The sequence below is a fragment of the Enhydra lutris genome, unplaced genomic scaffold (genome assembly GCF_002288905.1).
Source record: "Enhydra lutris kenyoni isolate GAN:26980312 unplaced genomic scaffold, ASM228890v2 scaffoldscaffold77, whole genome shotgun sequence".
Classification (NCBI taxonomy): domain Eukaryota; kingdom Metazoa; phylum Chordata; class Mammalia; order Carnivora; family Mustelidae; genus Enhydra; species Enhydra lutris.
The window spans coordinates 2,591,462-2,607,357 of record NW_019154161.1 but is presented as its reverse complement, the minus strand read 5'-3'; the positions used below and the strand labels follow the sequence as shown (position 1 = coordinate 2,607,357).

The 15,896-nt window shown below is 57.7% G+C and overlaps 1 protein-coding gene across 1 annotated transcript in view; it reads left to right on the top strand.

Moving 5' to 3' along the window:
* Nucleotides 1-904: 904 nt before the first annotated feature.
* Nucleotides 905-15,896, top strand: part of LOC111160626 (proline rich 12) — a 27,473-nt gene continuing 12,481 nt past the window's right edge. Inside the window, 6 exon segments of the mRNA XM_022523849.1 lie at nucleotides 905-1,018; nucleotides 2,538-2,650; nucleotides 3,606-3,767; nucleotides 3,852-7,171; nucleotides 7,692-8,358; nucleotides 10,343-10,725. Coding sequence (XP_022379557.1) covers nucleotides 933-1,018; nucleotides 2,538-2,650; nucleotides 3,606-3,767; nucleotides 3,852-7,171; nucleotides 7,692-8,358; nucleotides 10,343-10,725 — 4,731 coding nt within the window. The 5' untranslated portion in view covers nucleotides 905-932.

Here is a 15,896-nt window from a genome sequence, read left to right as displayed (position 1 = left end):
ATGGGTCACGCACACGCAGGGCCCTGCGTATGCACATGCATGTTTTCGTGTGCTCCCCGTGCACGCTCGCGGGCGCTCTGCAACCCAGGGAAAGGGTGGGGGACATATATGCAAGAGTGCTTTTGGGGGGAGGGCTCGCATTGCACCGGGAGACTGGAGTTGAGCTCCTCTCTTAAATAAAGAACCTTTGTAAAAGAGACAAAAAGTGAAACAAGGCGGAAAAAAAAAACTAAATAAACTGAATTGCATTCGCCGTCTGCGCGCGGCGGAGTTGGCTTTCTGTACAAACGCTGCGCCCTACACCCCCAGGCCCTGCTAGCGCTTAGTATCTAGCGCTCCCTCTCTCTCTCGCTCTCTTTTTTTTTTTTTTTTTTTTTTTTTTTTTTTTGGGGGGGGTTGGGGGGGGGGGCGGCGCGCAGCCACCCCCCCCGCCGCCCGCCCCCCCTTCCCCTACCCCCTCCCCCAGCCGCCTTGTGCAAAGATGGCTGCACCGTGAGCGCAGAGGAGGAGGAGGCGGCGGCGGCGGCGGCGAGAGAGCGAGCACCCAGCGCCCGCACCCACCCCGGGGCCGCCCGGGACGCCCCCTCCTGAGCGCGCGCCCTCCCTTCTCTCTTGCAAGCGCCGGGGCAAAGGCGGAGACAGCGGGGTCCCTCCTACCCCCCTTTCCCTCCAGGGGGAACCCCCCTTCCCCCTCCTTGGCTCGGCGGCTGCACCCCCTCCCTTGCCCGCCCCTCCGCCCCTGCCCCCTCCCTCCCCAGCCCGGGGCCTTCCCGGGCCTTCGGCGGCTGCAAAGAAAAAGAGAGAGAGAGAGAGAGAGAGAGAGAGGAAAAAAAAAGCAGCAGCGGAGGGAGCGGCGGCGGAGGAGAGCGCGCGCGCGCCCCCTCCCTCCCTCCCTCCCTCCCCCTCCCCCCAATTTCCACCGCGGCCAATTCATGGACAGGAACTACCCCAGCGCCGGCTTCGGGGACCCGCTCGGCGCCGGGGCGGGATGGAGTTACGAGAGGTCAGCGAAAGCTAGGTAAGGAGCCGAGGGTGGCCTGGAGGAAGGGGCCAAGGGGTGGGGGCCCAGCCGGGCCGGGCCTGGCCCGCCTGGCGACGCGTGCATCGCAAACTCCCCTCCGGCTTGCAAGGGAGCGGCCTTCCTCGGTTTGCAACAACGCCGCCGCCCCAGTTTGCAAATTGCAAACTCCGCCAAAGCCAGCTCCGGCATGCAAAGGGAAAGATGCAGCGGGGAAATGGGGGTGCAAAACAATTTCGGACGGGAAGGCCCCGGGAAGGTGGGAGGGACTGGCGAAGCAAGGCCTGGATTTCCCCCCATCCTTGGATTCCCGGCTTGCTGATTCCTACCCCCTGGGTCCCAGGCTCTGCTCTTGCTAAGGTGGGATGGAAAGGAGAATTAGAACGCAGACCTGGGGGGCGCCCCCCCTCCCGTCCTATTGTTCCGGGACTGCGCGAGGCCGCGCCACTCGGCCTCCCCCCACCGAAATTCCGCGCGCAGAGTGGGCACAGGGCCCCGCCCCCTTTCCAAGCTGGGGTTCTGTGTGTGTAAGGGGGGGTCCTGGAATCTGAGGCACGCCCCCTTTAGCTCCCCCACCCCCAAAGGCAGAGAATCCTAGTTGATGGCGAGGAGTGGAGTATTTGACCTCTCGAGTCCGAGCCGTGAATCGGGGCCGTTGCATGGGAAGATTCAGATGTTTCCGTGGTGTGTGGTTGTGTGTGTGAGCGTGGGCCCTGTTCGTGCTTAGTTGGTAGCCGGCTCACCTGCGAATCAGCCCCTTTCCTGATGTGTATGTTCTGCCCTCACTCTTCACCTGTCCCCAGCCCCCCGCCCCCTGGGTTACCCAGCGTGGTTGGGCATGATCCCACATGTGTTAGGATTTTCCATTTGGGACTTAGCGCTCTGTATGTTTCCTTCCCCACGAGTGAGCTGGATCGTCGTTTGCACACATACCTGGGTTTGCAAGGGGCCATACATTTGAACCTCAACCCCCGGGGATGGACGTTGTTCTTGGTCGCACTTGTACCTGGTACTTTCCCCTAGTCCTATCCCTTCCCCACCCCGCATCCCAGCCGTTTGGGGAACAATCTACCTTCTCCCAACTCTGCATCACCCCATGAAGTTCAGGGCCATGTGTTCCCACGTGTGTGCAGTAGAGTGGGCGTCCTTATGCACCTCTCAGGTTGGCCCCAGGGCCTCGTGTCATCCAGGGGGTGGTGGGCTGGGTAGGAGGTCCATGCCTTTCACATTCTCAACTTGAGGTGCTTCCTCTGACTCTTCACCCTCTTCTGTTTGTCTCGTCTCTGTGCATGGCTGTGTTTGTAAACGTGAGACTATCTGGGCTGTATTTATTGGGGAATGTTTCATGGCTCTTTTCGTTGGGTACCCCGATTCCCTTGTCTTCTTTCCTTTAGGGCCCAAGGTTCCTTAGGATAACCCCCAGTCAGCTGGAAGATTTCCCCCTCACCCCGGGGGATTTGCTGAGTTCCCTTCTAGGGCAGCTTTGGAGGACACCCTAACATCTCTCCCTTCCTCCCAGCTTGGTCTATGGCAGCTCCAGGACCTCGCACCCCGAGACCGACATCTTACACCGCCAGGCCTACGCGGCCCCCCACCCACTGCAAAGCTATGCCACCAACCACCACCCGGCAGGTACGGCCCCCGTCCTGCCCCGCCTGGGCTGGCCCTCCCTCCGAGGCAGCTGGTTGGCTGCTGAAAGTTCCACCCCTCCTAATTGGCCGTGCCCTATGTCCCGGCCCGCCCCTTGCTACCTCTCCTCTGATTGGTTGCCTCTGAGGCTGCTGGTCCCTGCTCAATTTCACGCTGGATTCGTCCACCCTTGTCTCTGGCCCCGCCTCTTTCGCTCCAATTGGCCCCGTCCCCTCAGCCCCCAAATCCCACCTTCTCTTCCAGGCTTTTCCTCCTCTCTATCCCACCCCAGTCCTTTCTTTCTGGGTTTACCTGTCCTTTGGCTTCTTGGTCCTGTGAATTCGTTCTTCCTGATTCCTTTTCTTCCTGAATGGCTCTAAGTCTTTGGACCTTACCTTTTTTTCCTGGGTTTGCCCACCACCTTATTCTTCCCTGTGTAGAACTACCTCTAGGGCTTCTGATTGGTTCCCTCCTTCCTGGCTGAACCAACAAGGAGATTATATTGTCCGATTTGATCCTTAACTTTCCTGGTTGGTTCCTTCCCTTTATTCTTGCCCCCCCCCTTTTTTTCTGGGATCCTTCCACTTTTAATCAACCCCTTTTGGCCTGTCCTCCCAGTGCTTCTAAGTGGACTTGGTTACCCCATACCTTCCCCTTCCTTGCTAGAATTGCCCAAATCCTTTTGTGTCTCCCCTGCCCCCCTCCTTTGCCTACATTTCCTCTCCTGGGTTCCCTGCCCTAATGACTGGGGTATACTTCATCCTGCTGATTGGCTCCCTTTTCCCCTTCGTTGTCCTCAGCCCTGCCTCCTTAGTTTGGCTGTGTTCACTTGATCCTCTTTGAATCTCCCTCTTTGCTTTCTCCAGCCCTTTTCCCTGACCCAACTTGCTTTTGGCCTTTTTCCTTTTCCCTTTTAACTCTGCCACTTAGCTGACTCTGCCCCCTTGTCCTTGGCCAGGCCTCTCTGGACTCTTCGACACTGGCCTCCACCACGCGGGCTCAGCAGGGCCCGACGCCTCCGTCATGAACCTCATCTCGGCCCTGGAGTCCCGGGGCCCCCAGCCTGGCCCCTCTGCCTCCTCTCTCCTCTCCCAGTTCCGCAGTCCTTCCTGGCAAACAGGTAAGCCTAGCGCCGGCCCAGGAGTGCCAGGGTGGGGCTGGCATGTGGTCTGCCCTGACCTGTGGTCTTCTTCATTGTCCCCAGCCATGCACACGCCGGGCCCCACGGAGCTCTTCATTTCAGGCGCCTTGCCGGGTTCCAGCACCTTTCCATCCTCCTCTGCCCTGTCGGCCTACCAGCACCCGGCTTCCTTTGGCAGCCGCCCCTTCCCAGTGCCCTCATCCCTCAGCCTCCAAGACCCCCCATTCAGCCCCCCAGCTAATGGGCTCCTGTCCCCTCATGACGTGTTGCACCTGAAGCCCTCGCAGGCACCCACAGTGCCATCCTCACTGGGCTTCGAGCGCCTGGCGGGGGGCGGTGTCCTGGGGCCCGCTGGTCTCGGCCCGGCCCAGACCCCTCCATACCGCCCCGGCCCCCCAGACCCCCCGCCACCTCCCCGCCACCTCCCGACTCAGTTCAACCTGCTGGCTTCCTCTTCTGCTGCCGCCGCTGCCGCCGCCGAACAGTCCTCCCCGCAGCTGTACAACTTCTCGGGTGCTGCCCCAGGCCCCCCACCACCCGAGCGGGCCCTGCCCCGCCAGGACACCGTCATCAAACACTACCAGCGGCCGGCCAGTGCCCAGCCCCCGCCGCCCCCGCCCCCAGCCCACGCCCTCCAGCACTATCTGAGCTGTGGAGGCAGCTATCCCTCCATGGGCCACAGGGCTAACCTGGCCTGCAGCCCCCTGGGCGGTGGGGAGCCCTCTCCTGGTGCTGGTGAGCCTAGCAAGGCCGGGCCCAGTGGAGCAGCGGCTGGAGCATCGGGCCGGGCTGCGGGCCCTGAGGCGGCTGGGGGAGGTGGGGCAGGGGGTGGCGGTGGAGGTTACCGCCCCATCATTCAGTCGCCCGGTTACAAGACAGGCAAAGGTGGCTATGGAGCAGCTGCGGGTGGTGCCAACAGACCCCCACCACCCCGTTCGACGGCCACACCCAAATGCCAGAGTCTGGGTGGGCCAGCAGCCGCCTATGCCACCGGGAAGGCCTCTGGGGCTGGTGGGGCAGGTGGCCAAGCCTATTCTCCTGGTCAGCCCCAAGGGCTTCTAGGACCCCAGGCCTACGGGCAAGGGTTTGGGGGGGGTCAAGCCCAGGACTTGAGCAAAGGCCCGAGCTACTCAGGGGGGCCCCCGCAGCCTCCCAGTGGCCCCCCACCTCCCAGCCTAGCCACGTGCCAGAGCTACTCCCCAGATCAGCTGCAGGGGCAGCTCTATGGGGTTCAGGGTGAGCCATACCCAGGGCCAGCTGCCCACTCCCAGGGGCTGCCCACGGCCAGCCCCTCGCTCAGCTACAGCACTGGCCATTCCCCTGCGCTCTCGGGTCACGGAGGTGGCTGGGGGCCCAGCTCTCTGGGGGGTGGTGGGGAGGCCAGCCCTTCTCACATCATCCGCCCACTGCAGTCGCCGCCCGCCCCTGGCCGCCCACCCGGAGTCGGCTCTCCGGGGGCCCCCGGCAAATATCTGAGTTCCGTCCTGGCGTCAGCCCCGTTCCTGGCACCCCCAGGAGCCGGCAGCTATGCAGCCGGAGCAGGGGGCTACAAAGGCAAGGGGGATGGCTCGGAGCTGCTGGCGGGGCCCGGCGGCCCTCCTGCCGAGCGCACGGAAGATGAGGAGTTCCTCATCCAGCATCTCCTGCAGGCTCCTAGCCCCCCGCGGACCTCAGGGGCAGACGGCTTGGTGGGGGAAGATGGGGCGGCAGATGCCTCCAAGGGACTTGGGGGTAGTGGTGGGGCCGGGGGCCCACCGGGCACACCCTACGAGCTGGCTAAGGAAGACCCTCAGAGGTATCATCTACAGAGCGTTATCCGCAGCAGTGGCAGCCTTGATGAGGGTACCACGGCAGCCCTGGAGCTGGGCCTGGGGAGGCTGAAGGAGAAGAAGAAAGGGCCAGAACGGGGTGGCGAGACCCAAGAGGGGCTGGCCACTTCAGTTGTCCACTATGGGGCAGGTGCCAAGGAGCTGGGGGCCTTCCTCCAAAAGAGCCCACCACCCCCACCTCCCACAGCTCAGCCTGCCCAACCCACACCCCATGGCCTCCTCCTGGAGGCCGGGGGCCCTGACCTCCCACTGGTGCTGCCCCCACCTCCGCCCCCACAGCTGCTCCCCTCAGTCCTCAGCCATGCCCCTAGCCCCTCTCCCAGCGCCCCCAAAGTTGGCGTTCATCTCCTGGAGTCAGCCACCCGCGATGGAGCACCCCAGCCGCCCCCGCCGCCGCCCCCGCCTCCACCACCCATGCCCCTCCAGCTCGAGGCCCATCTCCGCAGCCACGGCCTGGAGCCCGGTGCTCCCAGCCCCCGCCTGCGACCTGAGGAGAGTCTGGAGCCGCCGGGCACCATGCAGGAATTGCTTGGGGCCCTGGAGCCACTGCCTCCGGGGCCCGGTGACACTGGCGTGGGCCCACCTAATACCGAGGGCAAGGATCCCTCCGGTGCCTACCGCAGCCCCAGCCCGCAGGGCACCAAGGCCCCCCGCTTTGTGCCACTCACATCCATCTGTTTTCCTGACTCCTTGCTCCAAGATGAGGAGCGCAGCTTCTTCCCCACCATGGAGGAGATGTTTGGCGGAGGGGCAGCGGACGACTATGGCAAGGCAGGGCCGCCCGAGGACGAGGGCGATCCCAAGGCGGGGACTGGGCCGCCTCCAGGCCCCCCAGCCTATGATCCTTATGGGCCCTACTGCCCTGGTCGGGCGTCTGGAGCTGGGCCCGAGACACCAGGCCTGGGCCTGGACCCCAGCAAGCCGCCTGAGCTGCCCTCCACGGTCAACGCCGAGCCTCTGGGCCTGATCCAGAGCGGGCCCCACCAGGCGGCCCCGCCACCACCGCCGCCACCGCCACCGCCGCCGCCTGCCTCGGAGCCCAAGGGAGGCCTCACCTCGCCCATCTTCTGCTCTACCAAGCCAAAGAAGCTGCTCAAGACGTCCTCCTTCCACCTGCTGCGGCGCCGTGACCCGCCCTTCCAGACACCCAAGAAGCTGTACGCCCAGGAGTACGAGTTTGAGGCGGATGAGGACAAGGCCGATGTGCCTGCTGACATCCGTCTGAACCCTCGGCGCCTGCCTGACCTGGTGTCCAGCTGCCGCTCCCGCCCAGCCCTCTCACCCCTGGGCGACATCGACTTCTGTCCACCCAACCCAGGCCCGGATGGCCCCAGGCGCCGTGGCCGCAAGCCCACAAAGGCTAAGCGTGATGGCCCACCCCGGCCCCGGGGAAGGCCCCGGATCCGCCCGCTGGAGGTCTCCGCCACTGCTGGGCCAGCCTCAGCCTCCACGCCCACTGATGGGGCCAAGAAACCTCGGGGCCGGGGCCGTGGTCGGGGCAGGAAGGCTGAGGAGGCGGGGGGCACGCGGCTGGAGCCCCTGAAGCCACTTAAGGTGAGAAGGACTGGGGTCCAGATGTCTAAGGTTGGAGAAGGCAAAGGCTTGGGACTGTAGTTGTGGGGTGTGGTGGGGGCTGTGGTTTATATTCCTGAGCCTCGGAGGCAATGAACCTGAGGGTTGGGATTCTAGGCTTCCACCATCAGAGAAATCTGAGAATTGAGACTTCAGGGTCTAAAGGGAAACATAGGGGATTGAAGCTTGGGTTCTTAGGTTCTGGGTCTTGAAGGAGCCATGATTGGGGGTTCCTGGATTCCTGGGTCTCATGGGAGGAGGGTCTCGAGGCTGGATTCCTGGGCTGGAGGCTAAGAGGGGGCGTTCCTCCGCCAGTCCTGTCATTCTGGAACCTGAGAGAAGGGTTCTGGGGGCTTTGATTCTAGGGTTCTACAGGCTGAAAGTGGGAAAGTGATCTAGGCCTTAAGGAAGTGTTGGGGGCCTGCACCTCAGCCTCTGAGCAGGGAGGGGACTTGGGGCCCCAGACTTGTGGACCCTGACTCCCCACTGTCCTGATACCTAGATCAAGCTGTCTGTGCCCAAGGCCGGCGAGGGTCTGGGAGCCTCCTCAGGCGACGCTGTATCCGGCGCTGACCACAACAGCCTGGATTCCAGCCTGACCCGGGAGAAGATAGAAGCCAAGATCAAGGAGGTGGAGGAGAAGCAGCCGGAGATGAAGTCCGGATTCATGGCCTCCTTCCTGGACTTCCTCAAGTCCGGCAAGCGTCATCCGCCGCTCTACCAGGCCGGCCTGACACCCCCGCTCAGTCCCCCCAAGAACGTGCCGCCCTCCGTGCCCGCCCGTGGCCTGCAGCCCCAGCCTCCTACCGCCCCCACTGTGCCACACCCCCCGCCCTCCGGCGCCTTCGGGCTGGGGGGCGCACTGGAGGCGGCCGAGAGCGAGGGTCTGGGGCTGGGCTGCCCTTCACCCTGTAAGCGGCTAGACGAGGAGCTGAAGCGGAACCTGGAGACGCTGCCCTCCTTCTCCTCTGATGAAGAAGACTCGGTGGCCAAGAACCGGGACCTGCAGGAGAGCATCTCCTCGGCCATCTCTGCGCTCGACGACCCACCCCTCGCTGGGCCTAAGGACACTTCCACCCCAGATGTGCCCTCCTTGGCAGCTGAGGCTGCGGTGCCAGGGCCTCCCCCACTCCCGGGGCTCCCTAGTGCCAGCAGCAATGGCACACCCGGTGAGCTCTGGGAAGATGGTTTGGGGGTGGGTTGTGCAGGTCGCGCACTGTGTAAGAGGCATCAGTCACGCTGTAGATGAAGTAGATTTGCGAGTTCACAAATTGAGGGCATACAGCTGGTGCGAGAAAGGACTCATTTTCTGACCTGTCCACAGATGCTAAGTGGGCTTTAGGTGCCCCAAGGTGACACTGGAGAATGCTGGGAGACAGCAGGTTTTAAGTGATTGGGACAGGGAGGTGAAAGGGTACTGAGAGGTTCTGAAGACAGCCAGGGGATGTGGAGCCTGAGGAGCTAGGATTTAGAGACGTATGGTAAAAGACAGAAGAATGTCTGTGGGAGTGGTAGGGAGAGACTGGAACATTGATTAATTGGGTCTTGGGGGGGGGTGAGAGGAAAAGACTGGGGTGTGCAAGGTCTGGATGGTGGTCTGTCCTGAGAGAGGCTTTGGACAAATTTTAAGGTGCTTTGGATGGGGGGAAATGGAGGCATTGATTCGGAGAAGGACGTTTGGGACAGTTAGTGAGGAGGCTTGAGGGCTCAGAGGCATCCTAGGGAACGGAGGGGACTTCTCAGGGGTTGTAGGAAGGTGGGAAACGGGGAGCAAGGGAACAAGATGATGCGAGGCCGAAGTAGATGAGAACTACCGGGGCCTTCTGAGCAGTGTCAGAATTTGCTGAAATGGAAGCGAGCCCTGGGGGGTGAAACCTTGGAAGGGTCAGGAAGGCTCCTGGCTAAGGACACAACAACGGAGAAGAAGCAGTTTTAGGGAGGGATTTTAAGGTGTCAGAGGGTGACATTAGAAAAACCCATGGGGAATCAGGGCTATAATGGGCAGTAATGATCCCGAGTAGAGAGCAGTCCGAGGAAAGGGCAGGGAAGATCTTGGATGGAGGAAGGACAAGACTCCTGTGCAGGAAGCGAGGAGGTAGAGGCACAGAAGGAATGATTGGGGAATTAGGAGGGGAGGTAAAAAAATGGGAGGTGAGAGCCAGCAAGGGCTTTGAGGCAACTAAGAGGTGTTGCAGGACTAAAAGAGGCAATAGGGCGAAAATTCAGGGACTCCGAGTTAGCGCTGGAGCTGGGAAGGGGTCTCAGGGAGGGACTTGGACAGAGTGGAAAGGCTTTGGGGGAGTTGAGGAGCTGTTGCCATAGGGAGGGACATTCAGGGACAAGAGGAGAGGTGCTGGGGATGGTGAATGGCATTCAGGAACTAGGAGCTGTGTCAGGGCAGGGCAAGGAGTTTGTAGGGACTAGGGGAGACAAGGGGGAGATAGACTGGGGTGGGAGACAGTTGAGGGATGAGGAAGGGTTGGTGGTCGGACAAAGGACGACTGATTTTGATGGAGGGACATTGGGTAATGGTATTAACTACCCAAAGGGACAGAAGCGGGGAGTATGTGGAAGCCAGGAAAAGATGGGGAGGGACAGATCCCCATTTCCAGGTGGGAAGGCTTAGTAGGATGTTGGAGAAAAGGGAACCTGGGCTTCCTGTGCCTATCTGGGGGCAGAAGTGGGTGTGAAAAGTCGGGGAGGGGAGGGCCATGGTGCCTGGCTGGCTCAGTCAGTGAAGCATGCTGTTTTTGATCTTGGGGTCGTGCGTTCGAGTCCATGTTGGGTGTACAGATTACTTAAAAGCAAAATCTTAAAAAAAAAAAGTGGGCGGGGAGGGACAGATACAAGCTTTGACCGGACAAAGGGTAACAGCAGAAGAGTAAGAAGTGGAGATGAGTGGGATTTGGAGCAGCGATGGGTGTTGGGGTGTTAGGTGAGGAACTCGGGTTGATCAGAAGGGGTATGGGAGCGCACAGCAGGAAGAGGGCTGCTGGGACCCTGGGGAAGAGAGGAGCCTGAAAGGGCTGAGAGCAGACACTGATTGACATTGGCCGACACTGACCGCAGACCTGAGGGACCCGCGCATGTAGTGGAGGCGGAGGGGGCCTCCCCGCGCCCGGGGGTTTGCCCTGATGCCCCTCTCGCCCACAGAGCCCCCGCTGCTGGAGGAGAAGCCCCCGCCCTCGCCGCCTCCTGCCCCGACGCCGCAGCCGCCTCCGCCGCCCCCACCACCCCCGCCGCCCGCCCTGCCCTCGCCGCCCCCCCTGGTGGCCCCGGTGCCCAGCTCGCCGCCCCTGCCGTCGCCGCCCGCCCCGCCGCCGCCCCCGCCGGCCGTCGCGCCCGAGGAGCCCGCCGCCCCGTCCCCCGAGGAGCCTGAGCCACCCGACGCACGGCCCCTGCACTTGGCCAAGAAGCAGGAGACGGCGGCCGTGTGCGGGGAGACGGACGAGGAGGCCGGCGAGAGCGGCGGGGAGGGCATCTTCCGGGAGCGCGACGAGTTTGTCATCCGCGCGGAGGACATCCCTTCTCTCAAGGTGAGTGTGTCTGAAAGCTGGGCCCGCGGGATTTGGCCCCAGAGCGGTGACGGAGCGCCTGCTGGATGACAGGCTCAGCGGGGGCCGTCCTGAATTCCCAGGCTGATGGGGTCTGGAACATGCAGCGGCTGCGTGGGGCTCTGAGATTGGGGAGGGGAGGTCTTGGAAATGGGAAAAAGTGATTGTTAACGTTTATTGCAGACATTCTGGGCGCTGGGGTTCCAATAAGGAACAAGGCAGGCAGGTGCTGGTCTCAGTGAAGGTTCTAATTTAATTGCTCAAGCCAAGAGAGCCAGGCTGCTTTGCAAGGTGTAGCATAATGGTGGAAACGTGAGGTAGTAACAAAATGTTCCTACAAATACACACGCCCATAGCCAAGGATTTGGGACTGTGAGGCCACATCTTAAGACACCCTCTGCAGATCGGCCCATTTCCTGCTTCCATTGACTCTGCTTCAGGGCTTGGCCAATTATGGCCTCCAGGAGCCAAATCCAGGCCTCTGCCTGTTGTTATGAATAAAGTTTTATTGGCGTACAACCTATGCCCATGCATTTAAAATCCCCTAGGGCTGCTTTGCCCATACAGTGGCAGAATGAGGTAGTTGAGGCAGAGCTTAGCTGACCCACGAAGCCAAAAATCTTTATCTGCCCCGTTATGGAAAAAGTTTGCTGACCGCTGCTGTACTCGGTTCATTGGACGGGGAGATTTTGGATCAGAGGATTCATAGCATAGGTGCTTGACAAGGGTGAGTGACATGAGATGCTCATGTAAGGCTTCTCCTGGGACATGAGGCTGAACAAGTCCTTGGTGGGTCAGCAAGCCATCATCATCTTGATGGTGACATCAGAGACGACGGCCTTTCTTCCTGTTAGTGTCACAGACTGAGTATTGACAATGGGGGCAAGGAACATGTTTGGCCCTTGATGTACATTATCAAGTTTAATTTATTCTCTGGTGTGGCTTCTTGAGATGGAGGTATTGTGGGACGAATTCATTATCAGGTTAACAGTTGTTACGCTTTGCTGCTGCGTATGTTCTGTGAGGTGAGCTTAATATGTCTTCTGCTGTATGATTTTTATGCTGTCTTATTGTGGAAGAAGTAGAGCCACTAGAGTAATGAGACTGTATGTACCCATCCCTCAGCTTCCAGCATCGTCCCCTCCTGGCTAGTCCTTCTCTCTCTCTGTTCTGGCACATTCTGCCCCCTGCCCTACCCCACCAATTCCAGACGTCATGTTCTGTCTTCCATACCTTGTCATTTTTTTTTTTTTTTTTAGCATGGTGTTTGCTTCACCCAAAAGAACATTGATGAGAGGTATATTAGAGAATTACAAAGCAAAATGCCAGAGTGGTCACGTTCCCCAAACCAGCCAGCAATCCCAGAATTCCCTGCTCCTTCCTCTTGCATCCCTCCCGGTCCTTCTCAATGCCCTTATGTCCTGTGTACATTATTTCATTTTGGGGGGAAACAATGTATTTATTAGTTTTTTTAAAAGATTTTTATTTATTTATTTGACAGACAGAGATCACAAGTAGGCAGAGAATCAGGCAGAGAAAGAGGGGGAAGCAGTCTCCCCACTGAGCAGAGAGCCTGATGTGGGACTCGATCCCAGGACCCTGAGATCATGACCCAAGCTGAAGGCAGAGGCTCAACCCACTGAGCCACCCAGGCGCCCCTATTTATTTGTTTTAGAGAAGGAGAGAGGGGGCACAGAGGGAGAGGTAGACAGAGAAAGAGAATCTCAAGCCGACTCTGTTCTGAGCGTGGAACCCTACGCCGGCCTAGTGTTTTCTACCCTGAGATTGTCTTGACCTGAGACAAAACCAAGAGTCAGACGCGCAACCAGCTGAGCCACCCAGGTGCCCCACATTGCTTTATGTTAACTTCATGACTTCTGAAGCTGATTTGATCTTCAGCTGGGACGGTGAGAGGGACAGCTGCCAACTCCTTAGGACAGGGTTTGAGACAGATAGTCAGAACTACGAATTTAGTGTGATTTTTTTTTTCTTTTTTTTTTTGTTCTTAATTTTCTTTTAAGACATTTTATGTACTTATTTGACAGAGTGCACAAGCAGAGGGAGAGGGAGAGGCAGGCTCCCCACTGAGCAGGGCGCCTGAGGCTGGGCTCGATTCTAGGACTCTGGGACCATGACCTGAGCTGAAGGCAGAGGCTTAACCCACTGAGCCACCCAGGCGCCTCTTGTTCTTCATATTTTTAACTTAGTTAAATTTTTTTTTTTAAGATTTTATTTATTCATTCGACACAGAGAGAGATCACAAGTAGGCAGAGAGGCAGGCAGAGTGAGAGGAGGAAGCAGGCTCCCTGCTGTGCAGAGAGCCCGATGTGGGGCTCGATCCCAGGACCCTGAGATCATGACCCGAGCCGAAGGCAGAGGCTTAACCCACTGAGCCACACAGGCGCCCCAACTTAGTTAAAATTTTTTAAAAAACCGAGCTTAATGCCCAACATGGGACTAGAACTCATGACCCTTAGTCAAGAGTCACGTGCCCTGGGGCACCTGGGTGGCTCAGTGGGTTAAGGCCTCTTCCTTCGGCTCAGGTCATGATCCCAGGGTCCTGGGATCGAGCCCTGCGTCGTGCTCTCTGCTCGGTGGGGAGCCTGCTTCCCTCTCTCTCTGCCTGCCTCTCTGCCTACTTGTGGTATGTCTGTCAAATAAATAAGTAAAACCTTAAAAAAAAAAATAGAGTCATGTGCCACAAGGATTGAGCCAGCCAGGTACCCCTCCTTTTTTTTACTTTAATTGTGGTAACCTTTACATATCATGAAACTTACCATTCTAACCATGTTTAAGCGGTACCATTCAGTGCCATTAAGTGTATGCACATTGTTGTGCGATGTTCACTGCTGTCTCCAGGTTTTTTCTTTATTTATTTATTATTATCTTTTAAGATTTTATTTATTTATTTGGGAGGGAGGGTGCAAGCATGAGCAGGGGGAGGGGCTGAGGGAGAGGGAGAAGCAGACTTCCCACTGCGCAGGGAGCCTGATGTGGGGCTTGATCCCAGGACTCTGGGATCATGACCTGGGCAGAAGGCAGATGCCTAACCACCAAGGCACCCCCAAGTTTTATCTTTATAATAACCTCCCTTGATAGGGATTACTCTTCCCATTTTACAGGGAAGGAAACTGAGGCACAGAGTGCCACAGTAGCCTTCCTAGACTTTCATTGCCTAGACTTTCATTGGGATCCACACTGGTTCTGTTGGCCCCAGAAGCCTGGGCTCTCAGCACCAGACTCAGCCTTTCTCTGTGTACATTCTGGCCAACATTGACAATGGCAGTGGCACATGCGACAGGGAGCCCAGCACTGGGCTGAAAGAACAGGGCTTTTACAGATGAGGAAGTTCACGTTCGGAGAGGGACTCAGTCCGCTGGTGGGTGCTGAGCTGGGATTGGAGCCACAGCCATCCGACACCACCTCCCAGCTGGCATGAGGCCGGGCAAGGACTCAGATGCTTAAAATACAACACGAGTGTGCATTACAATGGGGGGACACACAACCCCAGGACTGAATCACTTCTGCAGACATCGGAGACCCGTTGGTGTGCTTGGAGTCAGGGCAGGCTGGTGGCATCGTTGCTGAGAGCCCAGCTTTGGCCTTAACCTGACTGGTTCATTCTCTGCCACTTTTGGGCTGGGCTGGTGTCGACCCTCCCTGATTATGGATTTGGTGATAGACATGATCTCGTTAGTACCTCCCTCAGGTAACTGGAGAATCCAGGCCTTAAAGCTCCATGGAACCGTGGGTGGCACCCAGTAGGTGTCCCTTTGCTTACTTCTCTCTGCAAAGCTGGGCACATTTTTTCTGTAAAGGGCCAGCTAGTAAATATTTTAGGCTTTGCAGGGTGCAGGGTCTCTGCTATGTCTTCTTGTTCTGTTTTTATGATCCTTTATTTTTTTCTTAAGATTATTTATTTATTTATTTGAGAGAGAGAGAGAGCATGAGAGGAGAGAGGTCAGCTGGAGAAGCAGATTCCCTGCTGAGCTGGGAGCCTGATGTGGGGCTTGATCCCAGGACTCCAGGATCATGACCTGAGCTGAAGGCAGTTGCTTAACCAACTCAGCCACCCAAGAGTCCCCGATCCTTTAAAAATTAGGAAGCATTCTTATTTTATAGATCTCTGAAAATGAGCAACGGGCCGTAGTTTTTTCCAGAACAGTGGTAGTCTACTAGAAATGTCATGGTCTGTATACATCATTTTATTTTTATTTTTATTTTTATTTATTTATTTTTAAGATTTTATTTATTTGATACAGAGAGAGAGATCACAAGTAGGCAGAGAGGCAGACAGAGAGAGAGGGGGAAGCAGGCTCCCCGCTGAGCAGAGAGCCTGACACGGGGCTCGATCCCAGGACCCTGGGATCATGACCTGAGCCAAAGGCAGGGGCCTAACCCACTGAGCCACCCAGGCGCCCCTTACTTATTTATTTATTTTTTTAAGATTTTCTTTATTTATTTGAAAGAGCGCACAAGCAGGGTAAGGAACAGAGGGAGAAGGAGGTGCCCCACTGAGCAGGGAGCCCGACTCGGGGCTCAATCTTGAGACTGACTGTAGGATCATGACCTGAGCTGAAGGCAGACGCCCAACTGACTGAGTCACCCAAGCGCCCGTGAATACGTCATTTTAAACTTTCTTGTATCATGCTTAAAAAAAAGTGAGGGATGCATGGCTGGCTCAGTTGGTAGAGCACGTGACTCTTGATCTCAGGGTCCTGCGTTCAAGCCCCACATTGGGCGTGGAGCCTTCCTAAAAGAAAAAGAATTTAAAAAAATGTTTAAAAATCGGTGAGGTTAGCCACAGGAATGTATTTTCTCTAACACAGCTTATTTAGAACAATCATTTTAGCATGTAATCAACGTAGAAACAGCTAACGAGATGTTTTACATTTTTTGCATATCAACCCTTTGAAATCTTGGGTATATTTTTTACTCATGGAACATATTTGGGGCAGCCAAATTAGCACAAGGCTGGCCCTCTTCTCTGCTTCAGCTTCCCCAGCTATAAAGTGGGACTGATAACATTAACTTCCAGTTCTTTTTTTTTTTTTTTAATTTTATTTATTTATTTGACAGAGAGAAATCACAAGTAGGCAGAGAGGCAGGCAGAGAGAGAGGAGGAAGCAGGCTCCCTGCTCAGCAGGGAGCCT